The 21,962-nt window shown below is 35.2% G+C and overlaps 1 protein-coding gene across 1 annotated transcript; it reads right to left on the bottom strand.

Moving 5' to 3' along the window:
* Positions 1-18,520: 18,520 nt before the first annotated feature.
* On the bottom strand, positions 18,521-21,645 carry LOC113493820. The gene is made up of 6 exons (XM_026871846.1): positions 20,820-21,645; positions 20,235-20,532; positions 19,738-19,834; positions 19,164-19,271; positions 18,778-18,936; positions 18,521-18,661 (listed from the first exon to the last, which is right to left on the bottom strand). Exons 1-6 carry the CDS (start codon positions 21,304-21,306, stop codon positions 18,620-18,622), a joined length of 1,191 nt encoding a protein of 396 aa, XP_026727647.1. The 5' UTR covers positions 21,307-21,645; the 3' UTR covers positions 18,521-18,619.
* Positions 21,646-21,962: the final 317 nt, after the last annotated feature.

Here is a 21,962-nt window from a genome sequence, read left to right as displayed (position 1 = left end):
ACATACCTACTCTCTTATAAAGAGATTGGCTATCAATATGAAGAGTAGCCCCCGTGAAGTAAAAGAGACAGCGCACTAAACGGTGTAGAGTGGCATCTCTCTTTTACACCTACTTGTCATACTTCCAGAGATTCGCCTTAACCTGTCTGGAAAATTTACAAAGGATCAATCGCTTATTTTATAATTTTACCATATTTTTTCTTAAAATCCATACATATATAAATTTGTGAGTGCCTGTTATATTGAAATAACAGTTTTTGACTCCATGCATATTCAATGAATATAGTTTAGGTACGATACATATTTTTTTTTTCAATTTTTGTTGTTTGTTCCGGCATATCTTTGAAATGTCTGAACAGATTTAGTCGGGATTTTTACTGGCAGGTAGCTGATGTTGTTAAAAGGAGTACCTTTACCTGCTAAGCTACTGCTTAGGCCACTTTAATTAAAAAAAATAGAGTTATATGTAAAATTCAAACTCGTGAAGTCGCGAATACAATAGTTAAGTATATAAACACACACAACTATAGGTTTAACCCAAAGATCCCATTGAATGCAATTATGTCAGTGTTCCAACAAAGCGACGCGCAGTGGTTCTTGCTCCGAAGCACTCCGAACTCACTCGCGCTCGCCACGCAAACACGGCGACTCATTATCACGTCGACACGCTCGCGACGATATTAAAAACTGACAGCCTTAGTGACGGACACACGATCTGTAGCGAGTACACAAGATCTATTTATATGAAAATGAATCCCTACTACCCTACACGCATCACGCGTGGGCCGATTTCGTTCGATTTGTTTTTTTTAAGAGAAGGTTCTTATTAAGGAAAAAAAATAAAATTACCGGAAAATTAGAAAATTTAAGAATACTTAACCACCATATACCATAATTCTGAATTTTGATACGATAGTGAATTGTTGGATAAATCTCCGCTCCCAATAATATAAAGGCATCGGGACGGGAACGGTACCTACGTATTCACGCAAGTAAAACCAGGGAGCACAGCTAGTGCTTAAAAAAATAATACATGAGTGCCACCGTAGCGAAGTAAAATATAACTAAGATTTTGAAAAAGTCATAACGTGTCGTATTATAAAACGCAAACTTTTTTTGGAGACGTACCGAGTCTAATATCAATCAGAGAGTGTGAAAGACAACAGAAACTTGTATATGGGTGAATTTCCCGGACCCAAAAATTGCGTGGCATCGATGAAATCGGTACTAAAAAGCATTGTTATAATGTTCTAACATTTTTTTTTAGGTAGATGACATAAAAATCTATCTGTAGCACTAAATATTTTATTAATATAATTAATAGGTTTTCCAAAAAAAAAAGTTAAACCACATAATCTTTCATCGCCGTGTTTGTCCACGACTCACCTTGATGTATTAAAGTCATCATTGATCAAAAATGTATCGTTATTTATATTAAAACTTAGTTTTATTTGGTTCGTGAATAGTTAGAGTATTGACTCGGAATACATTTATTCAAATATTTACACAATACAACGTATGGTTAATAAAAAACCATTTGTCCCAGAACTACCTTTCATCGCCATGTCCTAAACATATTTGAGAATATTGCATATTCTAACGTTTTGCGTCGCTCCCGTTTTGCGTTAAACGTTGCATATAAGTAACGTCGAAAGGCTAGACAAGGAACGACGTGTGTACGTGCCTGCGTTTTCGAGCTATAATTAAAAGTATTCAATTTTTTTGGTACTGGACATTTTTTCTTTCATCGCCGTGGATAGGTCTAACTTCTATTTCAATAAGTTTTTAATCTCGATTGAGCATTCAATACAATGCCATTTATATTTAGCTTATTTGTAAAGTGTTCATTACTGTGAATTATTACCAGTTTTTTAGTAAATTGAATTATACCCCTTGATTTTCATCGCCGTGCTCTCATTTCCGTGGTTTCCGTGGACAAAATTTGCTATGGCAATGAAAAAAAATACACGGGAATGAAAAAAATATCATCGCCGTGCCTTGTAAAACAGTTTCCTTTCATTGCCGTGGCCACGTGTTTCATTTCCGTGACTTATGTTTGTTTCGCCACTAGACAGGAATGTATCTATTTATAGTTATACTAGCTGTTGCCCGCGACTTTGTCTGCGTGATTTTCAAGATGTGAAAAACTAAGAAGTTTAATAATAACGATCATCGCAAAAATGTAATGCAATATTGAAAATGAAACATTTTTTTTACATTTTAAACTTCTTTTTTTATTTCTAAATTATAAGTAATCTTGAGCGGCCCAAAGACTATCAAATGTTTAAATCAAACACATTTCATCGTTTACGATACTATCCTGGTGTCAAATATTTCACAGCTGTTTTAATGACTTTTTCTTATTTAATCCCAAAAAGAGGTCTATAACTTTGACATATCTGCCTGCCTGTCTGTCTGTGACATCATAGCTTTCGAACAAATTGAACTATTTTAATTTAAACGTGAATTATGTGCAAGTGTTCGTTTAGACATGTTTGACAAATCGAGCCGTTTAAAAATGGGGGGGTTGCAAGTAAAAAATAATAATACTTCTGCCAAAAAATGTTTTACTTTCGAGGGTTTTCCATTTTTTAATTGGAAAACCCTTGGTGGGTTATGATTTTCGAGCACGTCTGTTCTTGGAACGGCCTACACCTGAAATTGCTAGACGGATTATGACAGTGATTATGAGGTACCTATCATAAAATTGGAACAGTGATAGCCAGACAGTTATTATTTTCACACACGATGTTTTCTGACGATATAAAGAAGATGTCAAATTATTTTTGTGGACGGAGCTGGTGAAGTGAGAGTCAGGCTCGGTAACTGTGGATTTTACATAGTGTCATAAGATATAAGATTTTGCAAAACTGCGAACAGATAAACGGTTTCCTGAAACACGTTTGATTGCCCTCTTAATATTAAAACTGATCTTCCTCACAAACATTTGGACTATTTCTAAAATAAAAAAGGTGGGAAACGTGTTATCTTGACCCCCTGGTGTTTTGATCATGATTTGCCTTTAAATTGCTGATAAATAAATAGCGTGATAATAAAAAAACTATCAGACAACCCTTTTTTTAAAATTGACAATGACAAAAATCTAAAGTATAGGATATGTGTAATTTGTGATGTTACGACAAAGCAAAATCTATATCTATACTAATATATAAAGCTGAAGAGTTTGTTTGTTTGAACGCGCTAATCTCAGGAACTACTGGTCCAAATTGAAAAAATATTTTTGTTGAATAAACCATTTATCGAGGAAGGCTTTAGGCTATAAACCATCACGCTGCGACTTAAAGGAGCGAAGATACAATGGAAAATGTAAAAAAAACAGGGCAGGTATAAATCATAACTTATATCTTCTACCCACGGGGATGAAGTCGCGGGCAACAGCTAGTATGAACATAAAAGTGACTTCATGTGCATGAGTTCTATTTACTGTACCAATTTACAAAGAAAAATTACGTATTTTATTCGTTAACCTACCTGACGATCATTGAAGTAAAATACCTACCGTCATCCCTACTGCATAAATGAAACTTAAATAAAGACTACATGAGGTTAGTTATGAGGTTACGCTGTCTATACCGACAGCCAAAATGAATTTTCCAGACATTGTATGACGGATGTAAGTGCTGATAGCTACACGCTATTATCAGCCTTATTTGGGGAAATTTCCAAAAATATGTTCCTAATCCTCGTCGGCTTAGCTTTGGGATCTCAGAAACTCATTCAGTCTCGTTCCTTCCCCTGTTTTTACCAGGCTACGAAAGAAGAAAATTTTAAATAAGTAGAGATTACAACAAATTGTTAAAGGATTTCTTGGAAGGACCACGTGTGGTGTTACGAGAGCGGATAGAGTAATAAATGAGAATATAAGGGGAAGTTTGAAAGTGGCACCGGTTACAGAGAAACTACGTGGTAACCGGCCGGTATGGGCATGTTATGCGGAGGAATGAAAATCATGTGGTAAGGAAGGCGTTAAGCATGGATGTGGATGGATATAGGGGAAGAGGACGACCAAAGAAACGATGGATGGAATGTGTGAAAGACGATATGGCTGTAAAGAGTGTTTCTTGTGAGATGACGGCCGATAGGAAGGTGTGGAAGAAGATGACATGTTGCGCCGACCCCAAAAAAAATAATTGGGATAAGGGCAGAGGAATGATGATGACCACGTGTGCGGTCTCTGTAATGGCGGATGTAGACTGATCAAATCGTTAAAATGTTGAAAAATCCCAGGTATCAGTAAACATTGTTCTGTCAATAGATTCATAATGTCAAAAACCGTCTAGCGTACGCTCTTATTCATTGATAGGTTTGGTCGTACAGATCTTTCACATTGCATACCTATTATGCAGTTTTATGCAAGTTTTCTGGGCTTTTTTATCCGAAATACTTTTGGCCTATGTAATGTTGCAAATTTAAGAAAACATTATTTCATTGTTTGAAAGGCTTTTTTTGTTTGAATGTTTATATTTTTGTTGCTAGTTGTTACAGATAAACCAAGGTAATAATTAACTTCAGTAATTTATTGTTGCATATTTATAGATGAGATCAATGTGAACTACATGCAACTTTGGGTTGAGTGTCACTACGAATGTTTTGATCTTGAAGACATAGGTATATACTCCTATCGTAAATAAATACAAAATCTATCACGGCATTCCACATTTGAACTTGAGTCATTTTAGTACATCAATGAAAATAAAAATAATTTAAGTTCCTTTCTTTCAAGAAGGTACCGATTACGGTAACAATTGCATAAAAAAACGTAATAGTTTATGTTTCTTTTATTTTACTTGTGAAATAGTCGCAGTAGGCCTATATCAGACTTGAAAGAGAATGAAATCACTAATTTTGTGAAAATTATTTATTTTCGAAAAATCCTATTATTGCTCTGCCAAAAGTCTTAAGATAAATAGCGTGATGTTTTTTGTGTAAATTGATGACCGTGCTGCCTACTACTGAATGGGGTGAAAATACACCTCATAATTGTATTAAACGATGTTACGGGTGAGTCCAAATATTTAAAACTTTACTGCTCATGCCCCCTGCATAGTAGCGTTATGGTTTTTGTATATTTGTTGTATCATGTCTACGATAAGGTTCATGCAAAATTTGAACAAAATATATTCAGTAGTTTATGAGATAATTTGATATTTGTTTATAGATATAAAAGGCTCTTGCTCACTCCCGATAACGAAAAGCGAGATAATAAGTAAAAAGTATGTTGACCGGACCTCTTGTTGATATTCTCTGAAAATATGAATCAAATCTATCCAGTACTTTCCGAGATCTTTCCGGACATACATACAGACAAACAGACAAACAGACAAACAGACAAAAATTCTAAAAATTATATTTTCGGCATCGGAATCGTTCGTAGACCACCCTGCAATTATTCTTTTTTAAAAATATTCAATGTACAGTTTTTACTTTTCTACAATTTTATTATATGTATAGATTATAAAAATAATATCATGTGTGACTGGATTTTTACACATTATATTCTATTATTATTGCGTATAAATTAATAGTATTTATTTTTGTTTCAAAGATTAACTTTATCATTTAAATATTCTTGTACACTATAATAACATTTCATTGCCTTGGACGCCTGTTTCATTGCCGTGCATGCATGTTTCATCGCCGTGGCACGGAATTTTCAATCTTGTATATCTCGTTAGTTTTTTAAGCTATCTGCTAGATATTAAGCAAAACTGCATATCTGATCGAAAACTTGAGAAAACACTATTTTTTATTGTTCTAAAGTTGAAGAATAAAAAATCCACGGAAATGAAGATTTTTTTGGACCTGTTGAAATTCACCCATATATTATAATCCTATAGATAATGATCAATATCCCTTCATAATTGCTACCGTTTGTTGTCCTTAATAAAATAAAATAATTATTACAATGTTTTACATCTTACTGAGAGAATTAAAATTCTCAACAAAAAAATAATAACTGTTATAAGATTTTAAAGTAATATTTTTAAGTAATATTTCGTTCAAAGTTCTGTTGACACGCGTGAGCCGTGTACCCGGTCTCTTACATCATACCGCGGTTGTTTGTTTCACTGTTTATTTGAACTTTGTTCGTTCCAAAGTTATTTTACATTTGCCTGTTTTTGTGAGTTTACCTGTGTTTATCATAAAACTTGTATTAAACGTAGCTAAATGAACAATTATTGTATTAATTTATGTTTTTGTGTTGTTATTATATAATGTTGTTTTTGTATATAAATATTTTGTGTTTATAGGCAGTTTGTAAGAGAAACACGTAAAACAACTGGCTGATGCCCGCAACTTCGTGCTGCTCAATACCAGTGTTTTTCAAGGAGCGACTGCCTACCTGACCTCTACCCAGTTACTTGACCATGATACCCCTTAGTTAGACTGGTTTTCAGACTTTCTAGCTTCCGACTACCCGCAAAAACTGTCAAAGACTCGTATTTTTATCGGGACCCGCATTTTATCGTGCCGAAACACGGAGGAACACAGTCACTATAGTCCTTCTGTTGATTACTTTAAAGCTAGATATGAGAACGAAATACAGTACACTAAAACATACTCGTAGCATCAAGTACGACCCAATAATTTCAAATCAGCCTGTTTTCATGAACTCGATGAACAAGCAAACTGACGAGCACAAACACAAGCCATCCATTTCCTTAATATAATTAATTCACTTCAAATAAATAGCTTCAGGAATCGATGTTTAAGAAAATTCGCAGCGAATTACATTAAGACGTTTACTGGAATATTGGCGGGAAAAGGGAATAAGAAATGCGATGGTATCCCTAACTTTTAGATTTATTTACTGTGGGATTTATCTTAGTATCGTTTTAAATACTTTCGAGGATTTTTATTTCTTGATATGTGCTTTATGTTCTTTAACTAGTAGTAGACGAAATTGGCATGTTAGTGTGCTCTTTGTCGGGGTAAGTTTTGCAAAATATAAAAAGGGCGTCAAGTACTAACGTAGAGCTTTATGTGTGTGTGTCAGTATCGCACAAGCTAGAGCTGTATGTCACTGTTATTTCAATCGCACTCATTTGCTTACTAAGTAGCATTTTTACAAACGGTACCTTTGCCTCAATTTGACAACATCCTGTAAATAAATACCTGTCTTTTTACTTCTCGATCATATATTATCATCAGCCTTGAATAACCTACCGCTGAGTATAGATCAACCTTAGTTTATGTCATTCCGGTTCGCTCTTAGCATCCGTATTCCTGATATCTTTATCATCTTCTTATCATTCTTGTCCTACCGTGATTTCGTCATCTAAGTCTTGGCGGCCATATATAATAACTTGGATTAATTGATCTTCATTCTGTTAAGTCTTATTAAACACGAGTAAATTACATGCAAGTCAGTATTTATCTTTGGCTTGAGCGATAAGCCAGCTGGAATAGTTGTTTGCTGACACAAATGGGCTAGCTCGGTGTGTTAGCCAATATTGTGTTTGGTTAGTCAATGGTATTTAATAGGAAGTTAGGTTAACTCTGGCTAAAGATGTGTACAGTATCATTTATCATTCATTGATGCAGATTTTTCAATTTCTCGATCGAGGTGTAATTTGCTTTTTTCTTAATGTTACCTTACCCTTAATGACAGCATCGTATTAGCGTGGGTCCGCTGTCCGTCCGTCGGTCACCAGGTTGTATCTCAAGAACCGTTAAAGCTGTGCTGAAAAAATCATCCTTGTTGCCGCAACAGAAATATAAAAATCTTGGTTAAGCAACGGTTAGTTGAATCATTAATTTTATTTTGCGGTCACCATCCCACAACTGGACTAATATTCCATTCAAAACGTCTCAATCGCATTAGACGTCCAACATACGAAAACGTATTAGTAACAGTGAATACTATTGATATTAGCTGTTACTTTGAACCCCGCAGGAACCGGACCGACACTCCAGATGCTATAACTGATTCTAATATAATTACACTGCGTCACGTGTGTTGAGGTCGTAATAACTTGGAACTGTCTAAGATCGTTACAACTTGAGCTATGAACCGATAGTTGTGTATGTTTATTACTTGTATAGAACTCATAATACAGGCTTGCTTAATTTGACACTAGATGGCGTTGTCAAAGTTGTGGAATATGATATTATTATAGTAATTGTGACTGGTTGAAGACGTAAGGGGCTAATGGCTGAGTTCTTTACCTGCATAACGTGTTTCCTGAGATTTTTTTTCATCATCGTTAGCCCGGATCAGTCTTCTCCTTCTACTCGCCTTTCATCATTCAAAAAAATATGAAGATTAAACTCATAAAAACTGGTGAAACGCATGAAAGAGTTAGCGGGTAGCCTCTTTCATACGTTTCAATTTTTTTAAATGATGCGTTTTAAATGATGTCACAGGCCCGAGATTGACTTTATTGTAATATTTTTTTAATGTGATGAATAAAAACTTACATAGATATTTAGGTTATTTGGAAATAACAGATAGACTATTCAGATCTTTTTAGTCAAATACAACTTCGTCAAGATCCTCACTGCAAAACCTTTACATTAATAATAATTAATATTAACTAATATTACTACAATTCTATGACAACCTCCTTTCTAAAGAGCCATGTATATTGGTGGCACAGAAATTGGCGGAAGTTCGGTTTTCTTGCCACTCGCCGAGTTCGCACGTAGCGTCGTGTTGTGAACTACATCGCGGTTTAGTTTCTAAACGCCTGGAATATTGCTCTTACCATCAAAACTTACTACTGAAACTGTAAATGCGACTTGTTTTAACAGATGTCGGGCTTATTTGAAATACTAATTACGCTCATGGTATACCTGCGGTAGACAACTGTCTGCAGATGTGTATTTATTTAAAAAAATCTACGACAAGAGTAAGATACAAAAATGACATTAATTGGTCAAAATTTGTATAGTACTACTGGTTTCATTTTCGAAACAGACTGTTATTTTTTTTCAGCTTCTATCGATACTTCTCAAATTAGCGATCATCTTGTTATAGATCTCCTTATCACAGGTTCATTGTTCTCTTGGGGAAAGTTAATAAAAGGACTACACCACTCATTGAGCAAAAAGAGGAAAGATTTAATGTTTATTATCAGCTTCATCTTTAGTGCAATTTACTCGTATGTGTGGAATCATCTCATAATAAAACTCTTTCTCTTTTTCCTCTTCTAATTCCAAATTAATGTTCCATTTACGCTATAACTCCATTCGTTCGTTCTATCAAAATCCATTCGTTAAAAATAGTCTACAACTTAGCATTTTTGAATGTCAAACCATTCTCACATACAAGCAGCACCCCATATCACCCACCCACCACCGCATCCTAAGTGCTCTTGCTATGAAAAAGAAACGGCGCAAAAAACTCCACAGCAACTCTCTCGAAAATAAGCATCGTTTGTAAATTACGTACAACATTTACGGTCCACGTCGGCTCGCTTGCGGTCACGTGCCTCAAACAAACACACACTGTGAAATGGATCTGTCCCCGACTAAAAACACATCCATTAAGCTCTAATACGGAACCCAGCTTCCATTTTGAGCAGTGACTTTGATGTACTATTGTTTATTCTAGTTGCAACTATTTTTGTTGGAGGATGTGACTAACATTTTTAAATAGGAAGAATGAGAGTGAATATTTCTATTGGTGTTGTCATTGTTTTGCCGTAGGAAAACTTTTCGCACCGACGCGCGGCATGTAAATTGTATGGTAGATGAAAACAGTATTCTGCAGTATCATTGATGATGTTTAGACTGTCAAAAGGGCTGGTGTGCTGACACAGGGTAGGTACTCCAGCAAAAGCGACATCGCAGAAAATTATACCTAATTGTAATTAAAGGAGAGTTTTCCTCTGAAACGCATTTTCTTATGAAGACATCATGAGAAAATTCGTATTCCGACTCGACAGTCACGTATAGTACAAACAAAACAATTGAAAGGTTTTTAAAATAGTCCTTCTTGCCTACTTTTTTCTGTAAACTATTTACAATACAAACCAAATAAAAACCTCCAAATAAATTCATGTTTTCACTCATTAAAATGTCATATTCCACAATTAAAATAACACCACACTTCCGTATTCACTCACTAATTTCCACAACTCATAATATTTCGCTCAGATTACGCACTAATCGTTAATCCCTACAAAATAATTAACATTGTATTATGAGAAGCTGTGACAGTGGTAAGGCTGCAGGCAGAGCCGGACGTCCGGACATCCGCGCGGATTTCGGATTTCATGAATGAACTGCAACTGAATGCGGAATTAACTTTAGAACTGGTTAAGTACGTGAGGTAACGCATGGCCGCAGTAAATACACATTAAATCTGAAACGGAACGAAGTTAATACCGTTGACGAATTATAATTTTAATTTGACTGGGTATACTTATAAAGATTCTGTACTATATAACATTTCAGTATTTCTACTGGTTTAAAACCTAAACCTAAAACTACTATCTAGAAAAGGTGACTAAAAATTTCATACTCAACATGGAGGATCAAAGGCTAATAAAACCTTATCAGTGGCAAAAAATGAATGCGAAAGAATTACGAAAATAACGTATACAACGCTTTGATCGAAGTTCATTCTGTTTTAGAAGTACCACTAAATCATACTTTAAATCTTTATTGGTTTGATGACCATGAACAATCTTCGAATTCAAGAAAATGATGCAAGTTCAGAAGATCTCAATAAGAACTTAAACAGACATAGCCTATATACACATCGTGTCATCCGATCCAATGTGCCCCTTGTGGCAAAGGAGAGTTCTCAATCAATGCAATCCGCCGACGGAAATTGACGGCCATATTTCTGAGTGCAAATCTCTTACAAACAACAGATGTAGGTTTAGTTCCAATACTAGTAAAACGAGTATTGGTACCGTGTCAGTGTGTTTAAGTGTATGACTTATGTTAATGAAGTCTGTGTGAGAAAGTATGAATATTCTGTGATGATGTGTACAAGGTTTAAATTCTGAATGAATGTAAGCGATTCTGCCAATCTTAAGATACGCAGGTGATCTGCAGATCATGTTAGGTACACATATCAAGAGTCCGTTATTTAATCGCCGATTGAACAAAGCTAAGGGAGGAGCGGGCAGAAGAGCGGCGATACATGATCACGTATTAGGAGTTAGTTCAAATGTAAATACTATTATTTAGATCGTCCAACTAAGTTTTGACCTAACTGCAGTCCTTATTTATGAACTGACGTGGCATTGGGGGATATGCTAGTCGGGCGACCCCGAATAAATAATAGGTTTTAAATAAATACTTACTATTGAACTTACTACCCAAACCGTTATAATATTTAAGATCCAGTTAATTTCCAGAGAATAAAAATGATAAATCCTTCTAGGATATAATAAATTCCATCTGGTACTAGTCTGAAGACCGTCTCTACAAAATGTAATCGTCAACATGTTATTAAACATGTCTTTTCACAGAAGTGCCCGCAATCTCGTTCGCGAACTAGTTTCCGTGTGAAACTCGCGACATGTTAAGAATTCCTACTACATGAGAACATTCAGTAGAAGTTACTTGTAGAGTTACAAATTGCTAGATACGGCTTTATCCTGATTCACCAACATCTCAGATATACTCACTAAATAAAAATAAAGGTGTGACGAGTAAAAACTAATATACACGCGTTTTCTGATGGAAAGAACCATTTAAAATGCCATTTGCCAACATGACATTTGTCTAGAATCAAATATTTATGTGAGATTTTCTGAAACACTTTACATACTTACACTTAACTACATCACTACATGTATACTTTTAAATTACTACAACAAATACAGTTATAACAACAGTGTAAAACTATTGATATCATGTCAATCGTCCGAACGTAAAAATATTTATCAAGAAGTTTATATAAATTTGTAAATAAATACCTACTCCTTTGCCAACTTAAATCTATTCGTAGCTCTATGGCCTCGCAAAGCCCCACCCTGTGGCAAAGATAGCTAAAATTTACAGCCGTAGTGAGCTCTCGTACTCTTAGCAGCTGTCTCCGATACGGGCACCGATTTGTACGCTTAACCCCAACTAATGAAGATATATCGACAACTGTTCCGTACTGAGGAATTGTAGCGAATCGGATGTTCTTGGTGATGTGACGTCACAGATTGTTCTAGAAATGTTTCGGTAGTTGTTAGTAACAACTGTGGCTCTATCCGTGTAGGGATTTGGTATGTTAGGTGTATAGGTATTGCTTGTGCGAACGTGTCTGTGTATAGAAAGGGATTGGAATTGTGAAGGTATGGGTGATATAAAACGTTGCTTGGGTTTGTTAATACACAGATGCACTGAATACTATACTGATCACTTAGCAATTTTAACATTCGTGCTCTTAAATAATTTATGTTTAATATTTACTTTATTTCAAATATTTACTATCGTTACTTCACACTGCATTCACACACACAGTTTAGTTTAAAATCGTTCCGCATACAACTATATAGACAGGAAAACAGCTTTAGTTTTACCTTGCGGGACGTTCAAACCTGTACAGAATAAAAATATCATGCAATATTAACATCTCAACGGGACAAATTCTCAAGATCGCGTGTGAGAAGGCAGAGTGCAGTTTACTTTTAGTATTTGTGTGTTTGAGTATCCCCAGATGTAGGCAATGTAGATAGGGGGTGTTTATTGAGTTATACTGTCTTTGTACAATGTTCTGAATGCAAAAAGGTTGTAGGTGTGACTTGTGTAGTTAGAGGTAGTCGTATTTTGCGTATTTCTGTAGCTACTGCATGTGCATGGGTTGAAATGACTTACTCGTGATCATTTCTTTAACAATTAACTGTAAAACTACCCACAACTTGCCCACAAATAAAATATTGAAAATATGTTGCCAACTACCTACCTTTAATTGCAGGTCTTTCAACGACCTAGTTTTTTTACTAAAGAGCGCCATTGAAATACAGGCATGCAAACACCTATTATATGAGTAAATATTCAGCTCCGCGACAGCTAGGCTGTGAGGCTAATGACCACAGAAAAAGAATGAAATATATTTAAAAAGTACACTGATTTATTGTCTTATGCTAGATTAAAACTCTTGCATCTCTACATATCCTAAAACTCCTCTTAATACATCCAGTAGCAGTATTTAAAGGTCAATGCCTACACTGGCGTCAGGCCCAGCGCCCTTGACCCTGCAAACGATTAATTATTACAGCTATTAATCTTGTAGGAGGATAAAATATGCTTGTTAGCGACTTTTGTATTAGCGAGAGATTTTGTAAAGCGGCATTACATGTCACATTGCTTTCGGACTTTTCGTTGTAGGAGATGATATTGTAAAATGCATAGCTTTTTGTTTAGTCACGAATTTAGCAAAGAGTTTCCACTAAATCTTAGATTAAAAAAATTATGTCCTCTTTAGGTAAATATAAGGGGCATATTATATCCTGCAATGGATGTTAATGCGCTGAGATGAAGTAGAAGGTATTGTAGAAATGAAACAGCTCAATATAGGTATTGTGTGTAACGGAGAATTGCTACTACATACGCGAAGGTGTCCAAAGTGGATTACCAATGTTTTTTTTAAAATTTGCTTTACTGACATTTTTCCTCCTAATAAATAACCTCAACCTGATGCGGCTGCCTAATTACTGTATATGAATTTGATTTTAATAAAGTAGGAGACACAACAAACACAATTAAAGTCACATGCACAAAAACACCCAGGTTCAGAACATTAATAATTAAATTATGCGAGTATGAATAGACGCCTAAAACGGACACCACGAAATAAACGTTACCACTCAATGCCATAATGGCTATTCAAATCAAAAGATAAAAGTTTTTCTATAAAGTGGCTTGTTTTTTAAAACGGTACTACAATGATGCGGTTGTGCGGATCCCAAAATGTCCTGCCTATGGAGAAGAACTGACAAGACATATCATTTAATTTATTAACATACATACAGTTCACCCTTTTCTGAAACTACAGGTGGCTTAATTTCCGACCAACAAAAGTGTTTAAAGTCCACATAAACAAATCTAATTTATTTGGGAAAACATTTGTTGGACCCGACTACAAAAGTTTAAGTTTCAAATTATTGCGGCTTGAAGAGGACAACACGAGTCTAAACACATCCCACACATCTCTTAACGGTTTAAATTTGTTAGCACTTTAAGACAAAGCAGTAAGGCTCATTTTCGCATGATTCCAGCTCTTATTTACGGCCTACGATAAAACTTTGTATTGGAATAGACTTGAGCTAAATTTGTCAGTGATTTTCAATCTTTTTTTTTGTAACTTTCAAAATATGTAATACACTTCAACTAGCGTTCTAAAAACTAGTTTAAGGCATTCAATTCAAATGTAACTGTCTTAAGAATGGGGTATACTAATGTAAAGATATATTATTAATTCGAATGCTTTTCTATTTTTAATTTAATTAGCTTATCAAGATTTTAAATATCTTAATATATATAAATCTCGTGTCACAATGTTTGTCCTCAATGGACTCCTAAACCACTTAACCGATTATAATGAAATTCGCAAACCATGTGCAGTTCGATCCAATTTGAGAGATAGGATAGTTTAAATCTCAAGTTATAGTCGCAATTTCTTCTAACCACGCGGACGAAGTCGCGGGCAACAGCTAGTTATGTTATAAAAGGGTAAAATCTTGCACCAAATGTGACATCTTTTTCAACACCAAAGTTATGCATGCAGATTGTAAATATCATTAATATGTATATAAACTTCTCATTAAAATAAAAAAAAAAACACCAAACTTTGAAAATAAAACTTATGTAATACATGTAAAATCTCGATGGCAGCATTACGCAAGCAAACGTTGTCATGCCGTGTCTGTGACAACCGTAAAATCCATCCAAATTGCCCGCAATATTGGCTTGGCATCGTAAAATACGTTTGTGCTTATAAATCTATTAAATTTAACCATAGGAAAACCATAGGAACTGTAGTACCTATATTTAAGAAATTAAGTTGCGGTAGTAATATTTAATAATAATAGGTAATTAGTATAGTACGCCAAACGAAAATAAGTTTAAACTCTTCAAATTAAAACTTATATCATTTATCATTATAACATTAAAGTTTACTTAAACAAAATGCAAGAAAAATATTACATTTGAATAAGACAATCAAAATTGCGTGAAAATGTTGAGCACCACTGGAATCTTTGAAACAAAAGAAACCTGAAACTAGGCATTAACTTGAGGAACCCATTTAGGGGCTAGAAGTAAGTTTGGCGGTAGATTTAGGCAATTATACTGAACTTAGTAACTGATTACGAACATTTTCCTAAACGCGTGGAAGTAATGCGTAATACAATGTATTACACTACATTATACTTTCCTTATTGTTTTTACTTCTTCGCTGTTATTTTATGTTCTAATTGTTTTGTAGGTTTTGGTTACTTCTTAATATAATAGGGATGGCGTCAATTTTTTTTTTTCAGTGTCCGTCTTGTAGTTTTCTGTATAATAATGAATACATATTTTTTTATTTGTCCCGCAAACAAAACTTGACCAAATTACAGTGAATGAAACTTACGCGTGATGTCACGATTGAGTATAAATTTTACCATATCGTTACGTCACAAGCCCCCTCTCCTAACCTTCAAAGCAGTTAATCTTTGTCAATTCTAGTTTTACTGAAAAAGGAAAAATACGTGTCTCATACTTTTCAATTATCTAACTGAGGGACTAATTAGATTTTTTCCTTTTATACCCAGTCGACATCCCTATTAATACTAAATACTACTAACTATAAATATGTAATATTGTGAATAAACAAAGGAAAAAGCCGCGTACTTTCACGATCTAAGCGATCACGAGCATTTAAGGGAAACTACGATTGTTATCAAATGTCCCTGAAAAGTGTTAACGAATAAACATTATGTAAAGATTCCCGGAAGACTATAGATTTATGATCGCCTAAAAATTTTGAACGTTGACTAGTATGTAAACGTTTGCAAGTAAAGCAGTTTTGTGAACAAACTAAAAAAAATAATTTTAAAACAGTAACCAATGAAATTTTGAGCCAGTTTTCTTCTATAAAAAGCGTCCTTAGACTCACTATTTCTGTAACACAACGTTCCTTAAGCGCCTGTTTTATGCCTTCTAGAAATAAGAACAATTTGATTCAAGTGAAATAATACAAGCAAACAACCTTTTAAGAACCTCTTAAAGGTTTCCAATCAATAAAATAAACTTGTGAGAGTACTACATAAAACTACTTCGCAGCTTCGTTACGAAGTATATTTACAATACCCTCAGACGGCCCGTTTGTTTTCAAAACGTCCTGGGCCACAGGTGTGCGGCTAATTTATAGTGCCAAGTAACTTTTGTTTGTCTGGTAAGTCCAGCACTTTAGATGTTAAAGAGAAGATGGTGGTGTTTAGTATGTATTTGTAGAAAAATATGGGTATTTCTGTGTTAAAAATTATGGCATACCTGTTCTTTTGTTTGTTTGTGTTTTTGCACTAGGACGTTTGATTTGATAAGGGCTAGGTCATGCGGATCTCGAGTCAGACATGAAAAATTTATAGTCATTGGTAAGTGGTTGTTCCTTTTTAAATCTTTCTCGTCATTCTATCCATAATCCGTATCATTCTCTTATCATTTAGAAACTAAAATTGAAATCTTTACTTCGACAGAAATTATTTTTCAATCATATATCACAATAAATTCTAACGCCTAGAATACTCCGATAAAAGACTATAATGATCCTTAAGATTATCTCTGCAACCTCTATTAAAATAATCGTACAAAAATGCCAATACTAAAAGAGCAGCAATATAATACGCATGTATATCGGAACTCAAACATTCATCTTTGATTTAAAAGTTAGTCCGACAGGAAACCGAGTCTGCATCATTTGGGTAAGTTAGGGACCGAACACACATGCCTCTGATTTTGTGACGGCCCGTCGAAGGAGCTAATAGTAGAGACAGTATCATGACGACCTCCATGGTCGAGTGATGTACGCACCGGTTTCAAGGTGTTGCTAGCTCTGAGGTCCCGGGTGCGATCCCCGATCCCAATGTAAAAGTTCACATTTCTACATTGTCTCGGATCTGGGTGTTTGTTGTACCTTCGTTGTATCTGAATTTCATAACACAAGTGCTTTAGCAACTTACTTTGGGTTTGAACAATGTATGTGATGTTGTCCGCATTTATTATTATCATGATCTTCTAACTGATCTATCCGTGGTAATTCTATCTCTAATGGCCAACTCAATTTATAGAGAAGTTGACAACAGCCGTAAACGGACTTTAATTTGTTAAAAGTTGAAAGACACTCGGCCTGCGTGAGATAGTCTCTTTCGCTATCAAATGAAGTGTAGAGAAACTTGTCCTTTTGAAATCGGCTTTAATTAAGTCTCATTTGTGAAAATGACTATGAATGTACATGTACCCCTACCTAATGTGACAGACAAGTCATACAATACAGCAAAGGTTAGGTACTATATTAGCTAGTAGAACATTTGGGCCATAATGTAGCCTCATGTATTCATTCCTTAAATCAAGACGCAGTAAACTCTGGACGCGGTCCAAGTGGGACGTCTCGACTCTCGTCGCCAAATATCTTGCGAATTTGATAGTGAAATACTAAGTGTTGTAAATCGACGACAGAGCTATAAGATACCAGGTCCAAGATAAAAAGTAAAGATCTTTTTGGAATTTGGATATCTTATGCAAATTGGTACTGACTTCTATTTTATTACAGTAAACTATTTTAAGGTTTTTTAGAGGCTGATCAATATTATATTTCTTCATCTAATAATAAATTGACGATTTCCATTAAAAAAAGAATTATCTTTTATTATAGTAGGGAATGTTGCCAATTAATTATTGAATGTTTTCGAACCATGTTGTTACCTACTTCATAAGTTAATTATAAATTGACACACTCCGATATAGTAGGAACCACATGCTACGTTCGACGTAACTCTTCTTTTTTTCGAATTTGGCCAAAACTCTAATATCACAAATAAACACAATTTCCCAAAAATAACTTAAGCATCTTCGTCTCAAAATTTATGTAGGCCATCAAGGTGCTAAATCATATTTAAAAACAGAAAAACAAAGGCAAAGTCTTGGACGAAATTAAAACGCGGATAGGTCGCAATGAAAAAGATTTTCGCGAAATTAATAGGACGGAGATAGCGCAAAGCAGCTTACAAGGGCTCCAGATTTGTTTAATATTGTCTTTAGCAATTATTTTAGATGAGAGGACCTTTTTGGGCGTATTTTAAACCTTTCTGAAGCGCCATATTTTATAAGGTATGAAGCTAGATGTAGTTAGTAGGTTTGGAACTTTTTGATATTGGTCGCGTTACGAAATCCTTTCAATCGTTTTTGGTTAGTGTTTGAAATAGATTAGACGTAAATAGTTTCCTGATATTCTTCCGAAATACCAGTTAAGAACTTAATTTTGAAACTAAATTTGATATAATCTAAGCTAGATTATATCAATTCATTTCAAAATTAAATAAAGAAATCACTATGATTATTTATTTAAACTATTTATTTACATTAAAATTCATTTCTCATTGTGCAAAACTACATTATTATAGTGCCTTCAAAATAAAATCGTTTCCTTGACGTAATTATGTGAATCCTAGTACATAACTGCAAAGAAAGAGTATGAGGATCGGAGCAGCTAAAAAGAAACAAAATAGGAGAATTAATATTACAAGAAAGTAAATGCTATCAAAATCGATACATCCGTTTTGCCCCAAATTGTCCATATTGTTGGAGGTTAATAAAAATACTCACCGAAACAAGATTTCTGTGCGATAACACGAGGACTCCATAGGCGGTCATGTAGACGGGCACCTGGCTGACCTGCAGAGCCACCACAGCGAGGGTCCGGAGACCAGCGCCGCCGCACACCTCCCAGCCGCTGTGGAACATTGCGGTGCCGACCAGGGTTGCCTGGAAACATTCAATTTAATAATTACAGGGAAAATGAACTAATGTACGAAGTTATAGTGTCAAACAAATGTGCGTGATTTAGGACAAGCGTTTGTGTAATCGAAGAATGCGCCTTTCTACGTGTCTTTGTGCATGTGACATTCAACCACTTAAGGTGGTTTTGAAAACAAAAAAAAAATTGCGTATTTTTTTAAGGAAACTACACAAATATTTAAATGACCACGTACCTCATAGGTGATATCTCCTGCAGGTATCATATAGGCTCCCGTCAGTATGATTATACTGAACATATACGCCAAGGTCGCAAGCAGGAACACATAGTTGCGCTCCGTCAACTGCAATTTTTAATACGCTTTTTCGACATCCCTTCATTAAACTAGTCCTATGTTATCATGCGTGTCATATTCTCTGAAGTTTAGTCTCAAAACGAGTAATAAATCAATCTTTTATTTTTTTTAATTGTGTATTTTGACATACACTGGGGCTGAATTAAAGTCACATCAACTGTTTTAGCTTAACTCGAAAGAAAGACTTACGACTGTCATCTGTCAATTTGACACCGCCAACACTCTAAAGCGCCTGCCGAAAACTTTATTGCGACGCGAATCAAACCTTGAATTGCCTGAAAATCTAGTGAGGCACTTTGCAGCAAATTCACCACTCAGTATCAGAATTTATATGGCATATTGCGTATTAGCATATAAAATGTATTCAAGCACTAGTGACAAATAGAATTATGTCTTCGATTAAACAATGTCTAATATAAGTGTCTTGGAAACCTAACAGCTTCAATTTACTTACGACTAACTTAATAAGGCACATGACGAGTAACGTAACTCCCTCATACACTTGGATGCTGTAAAGAGGACCCATTATCTTCTGGACGTTACGAGCACACCTGCAACATCATTGTACCTGTTGACCCCCACACTAAGGAATTTAATAAACATTTAAGTCATATGCACCAAAGACACCCAGAATCAGAATAATCTTGTTGTGAATCAGGCGTGTGAGCCTTACCACGTGAGTAACCATGTAGTCATATATTAAGAAGAAAGCCTCAGAGAGTCTACCACCACGATTTAAATGGGATAGCCGAGCGGTAAAGGTCACCACGCTGAACCTTATTTGTGCGAAGTTGGACTCCAGCGTAGGACAAAAATGTGGGTGATCCGAAAATGTTTGAGCCCAGAGTCTCTGTTCATGTAACTTGAATGTTTATGAAACCGCTCGTCAAAAAGATTTAGGGTCTTAGAGCAAGTCTTTTTTTAAAGATACACAATTATCAATTTACGTGCCACAAAGCATCTGCATGTAACTTGATTCCAATCACGAAATCCTTCCTAAACTCCTCTTCAAAGTTTGGTTTCCTTCTATTCTCCAAAGCCTTGATCCTCAGGTTCTTGAAGTACAGACGCAGAAGGCTGAACTTGTGGGCGACTGTGAGGAGCGAGCAGAGGGCGAGGCAATCAATTGTAGCCATAATCCCCACTATGTAGTACCAATGGAACTCCACCAGAAATCGCATAATGTTTATAGCAAGGCCAGTTTGTGAAGGATTGGGATAATAAACGACCTCTGTGCGAATTGGTATATCTGAAAAAAAAAACGTGATTTTTTGTGTTTTTTTCTACTCATACCAGTTACCACCAGATAAATAAAATGTCCCGTCGGTGTCATTTCCTACTAATCGTACTATAAACGTGATAGTTTGTATGTATGGATCTTTTTACCTCTTTCACGCAAAAACCACTGAACAAATTTAAACGACAATTCTTGGTACACAGAAAAATCGTTTTACAATGAATATCACTTAAATATGTATTTCACAGAATGATGACTGAAGCTCTCAAATACGACGTTAATTAATAAAATCAGCTTACCTTCATTAATATAAATCCGGATACCCTCAATAGTGGCTGCAGATAAAGTGAAATAGGAACAGCCTGTCATCATCATGCAATACTTAGCAAACCTCTTCACAGACATCTTCTCCAACTCCAGAGAATGGAATATAGGCCTGGTCTCTTCCAACAGATGCTTCATAATTGATGTGACGCGTTCCTTCGAAGCGTATAACGTCACAATCTTGAGGGCTATGGTCGGATGAGCCAGACTAAACTGTACCAAATCGTTCTTCTCCCTATCACTCAAGTCTGAACGAAGGTAAGACAAGAACTCGTCAACCAAAACCACAACGACGAAGGAATTGGATATAATTCTCCAGAACGTATAGAACTTCTTGGCGTAGTAAGAGACCGGGATCTCTTCATACCATATATCCCCCATTCCCAAGTAATACATTATCCTACATATTAATTTGAAATAATATTTCTGGGGATGTGTCTCCTTCAGTGATGGGACGTCCATGCCGATGAAATTTGGAATCAAAATTACAGCAATTTGAATAAAAACTGTTCACAAGTTATTTAATTGAGATCAGTATTTTTGACTTGTACGAGTAGTTCCAATCACCCAAATTGGTTAATTCGTTAAATGGTGTAGTTTGTCAAACTAATGTTCTGGTAGTATTGAAACGATTTATTAGTTTGTCAGTTTTATCGAATGGTAAATTATGGGGCAAAGTTTAGGGGCGATTTGACCCACATAATTATGATCGTTATAATGCCTACACAGCGGTACATAATAGATTTGTATCAAACTATAACTTTAACGACTTGAAAACTAAAATTGTTAAGGTAAATTGTGATTACTGTTATTTTTTAGCCCTCTCGTTCGATCTGTCGTTTATGCCATCATAGCTCCCAAAACGATTGAGTTTTTTTTTGCGTGTAGTGTTTTTGTATAAAAGATGTATTATGCGCGAGTGTACTTACACATGATTTATGAAAATCGGTAAAGACGTGTAAAAGTTGTTCTGATTTTAATATATATACAATTTCGCTTTCCACGAAGAATACGCCAAAAACAGCCCTCAGATAGATATCATTCACGTCTATCAAATAATTAGAATTTGTAATAAATGAAAGAATATAAAAGAATGAAAGACCATTGTCTGCCGACAA

This window comes from Trichoplusia ni, chromosome 5, assembly GCF_003590095.1.
Source record: "Trichoplusia ni isolate ovarian cell line Hi5 chromosome 5, tn1, whole genome shotgun sequence".
NCBI classification, from domain to species: Eukaryota; Metazoa; Arthropoda; class Insecta; order Lepidoptera; family Noctuidae; genus Trichoplusia; species Trichoplusia ni.
This window is presented reverse-complemented; position numbering and strand designations above follow the sequence as displayed.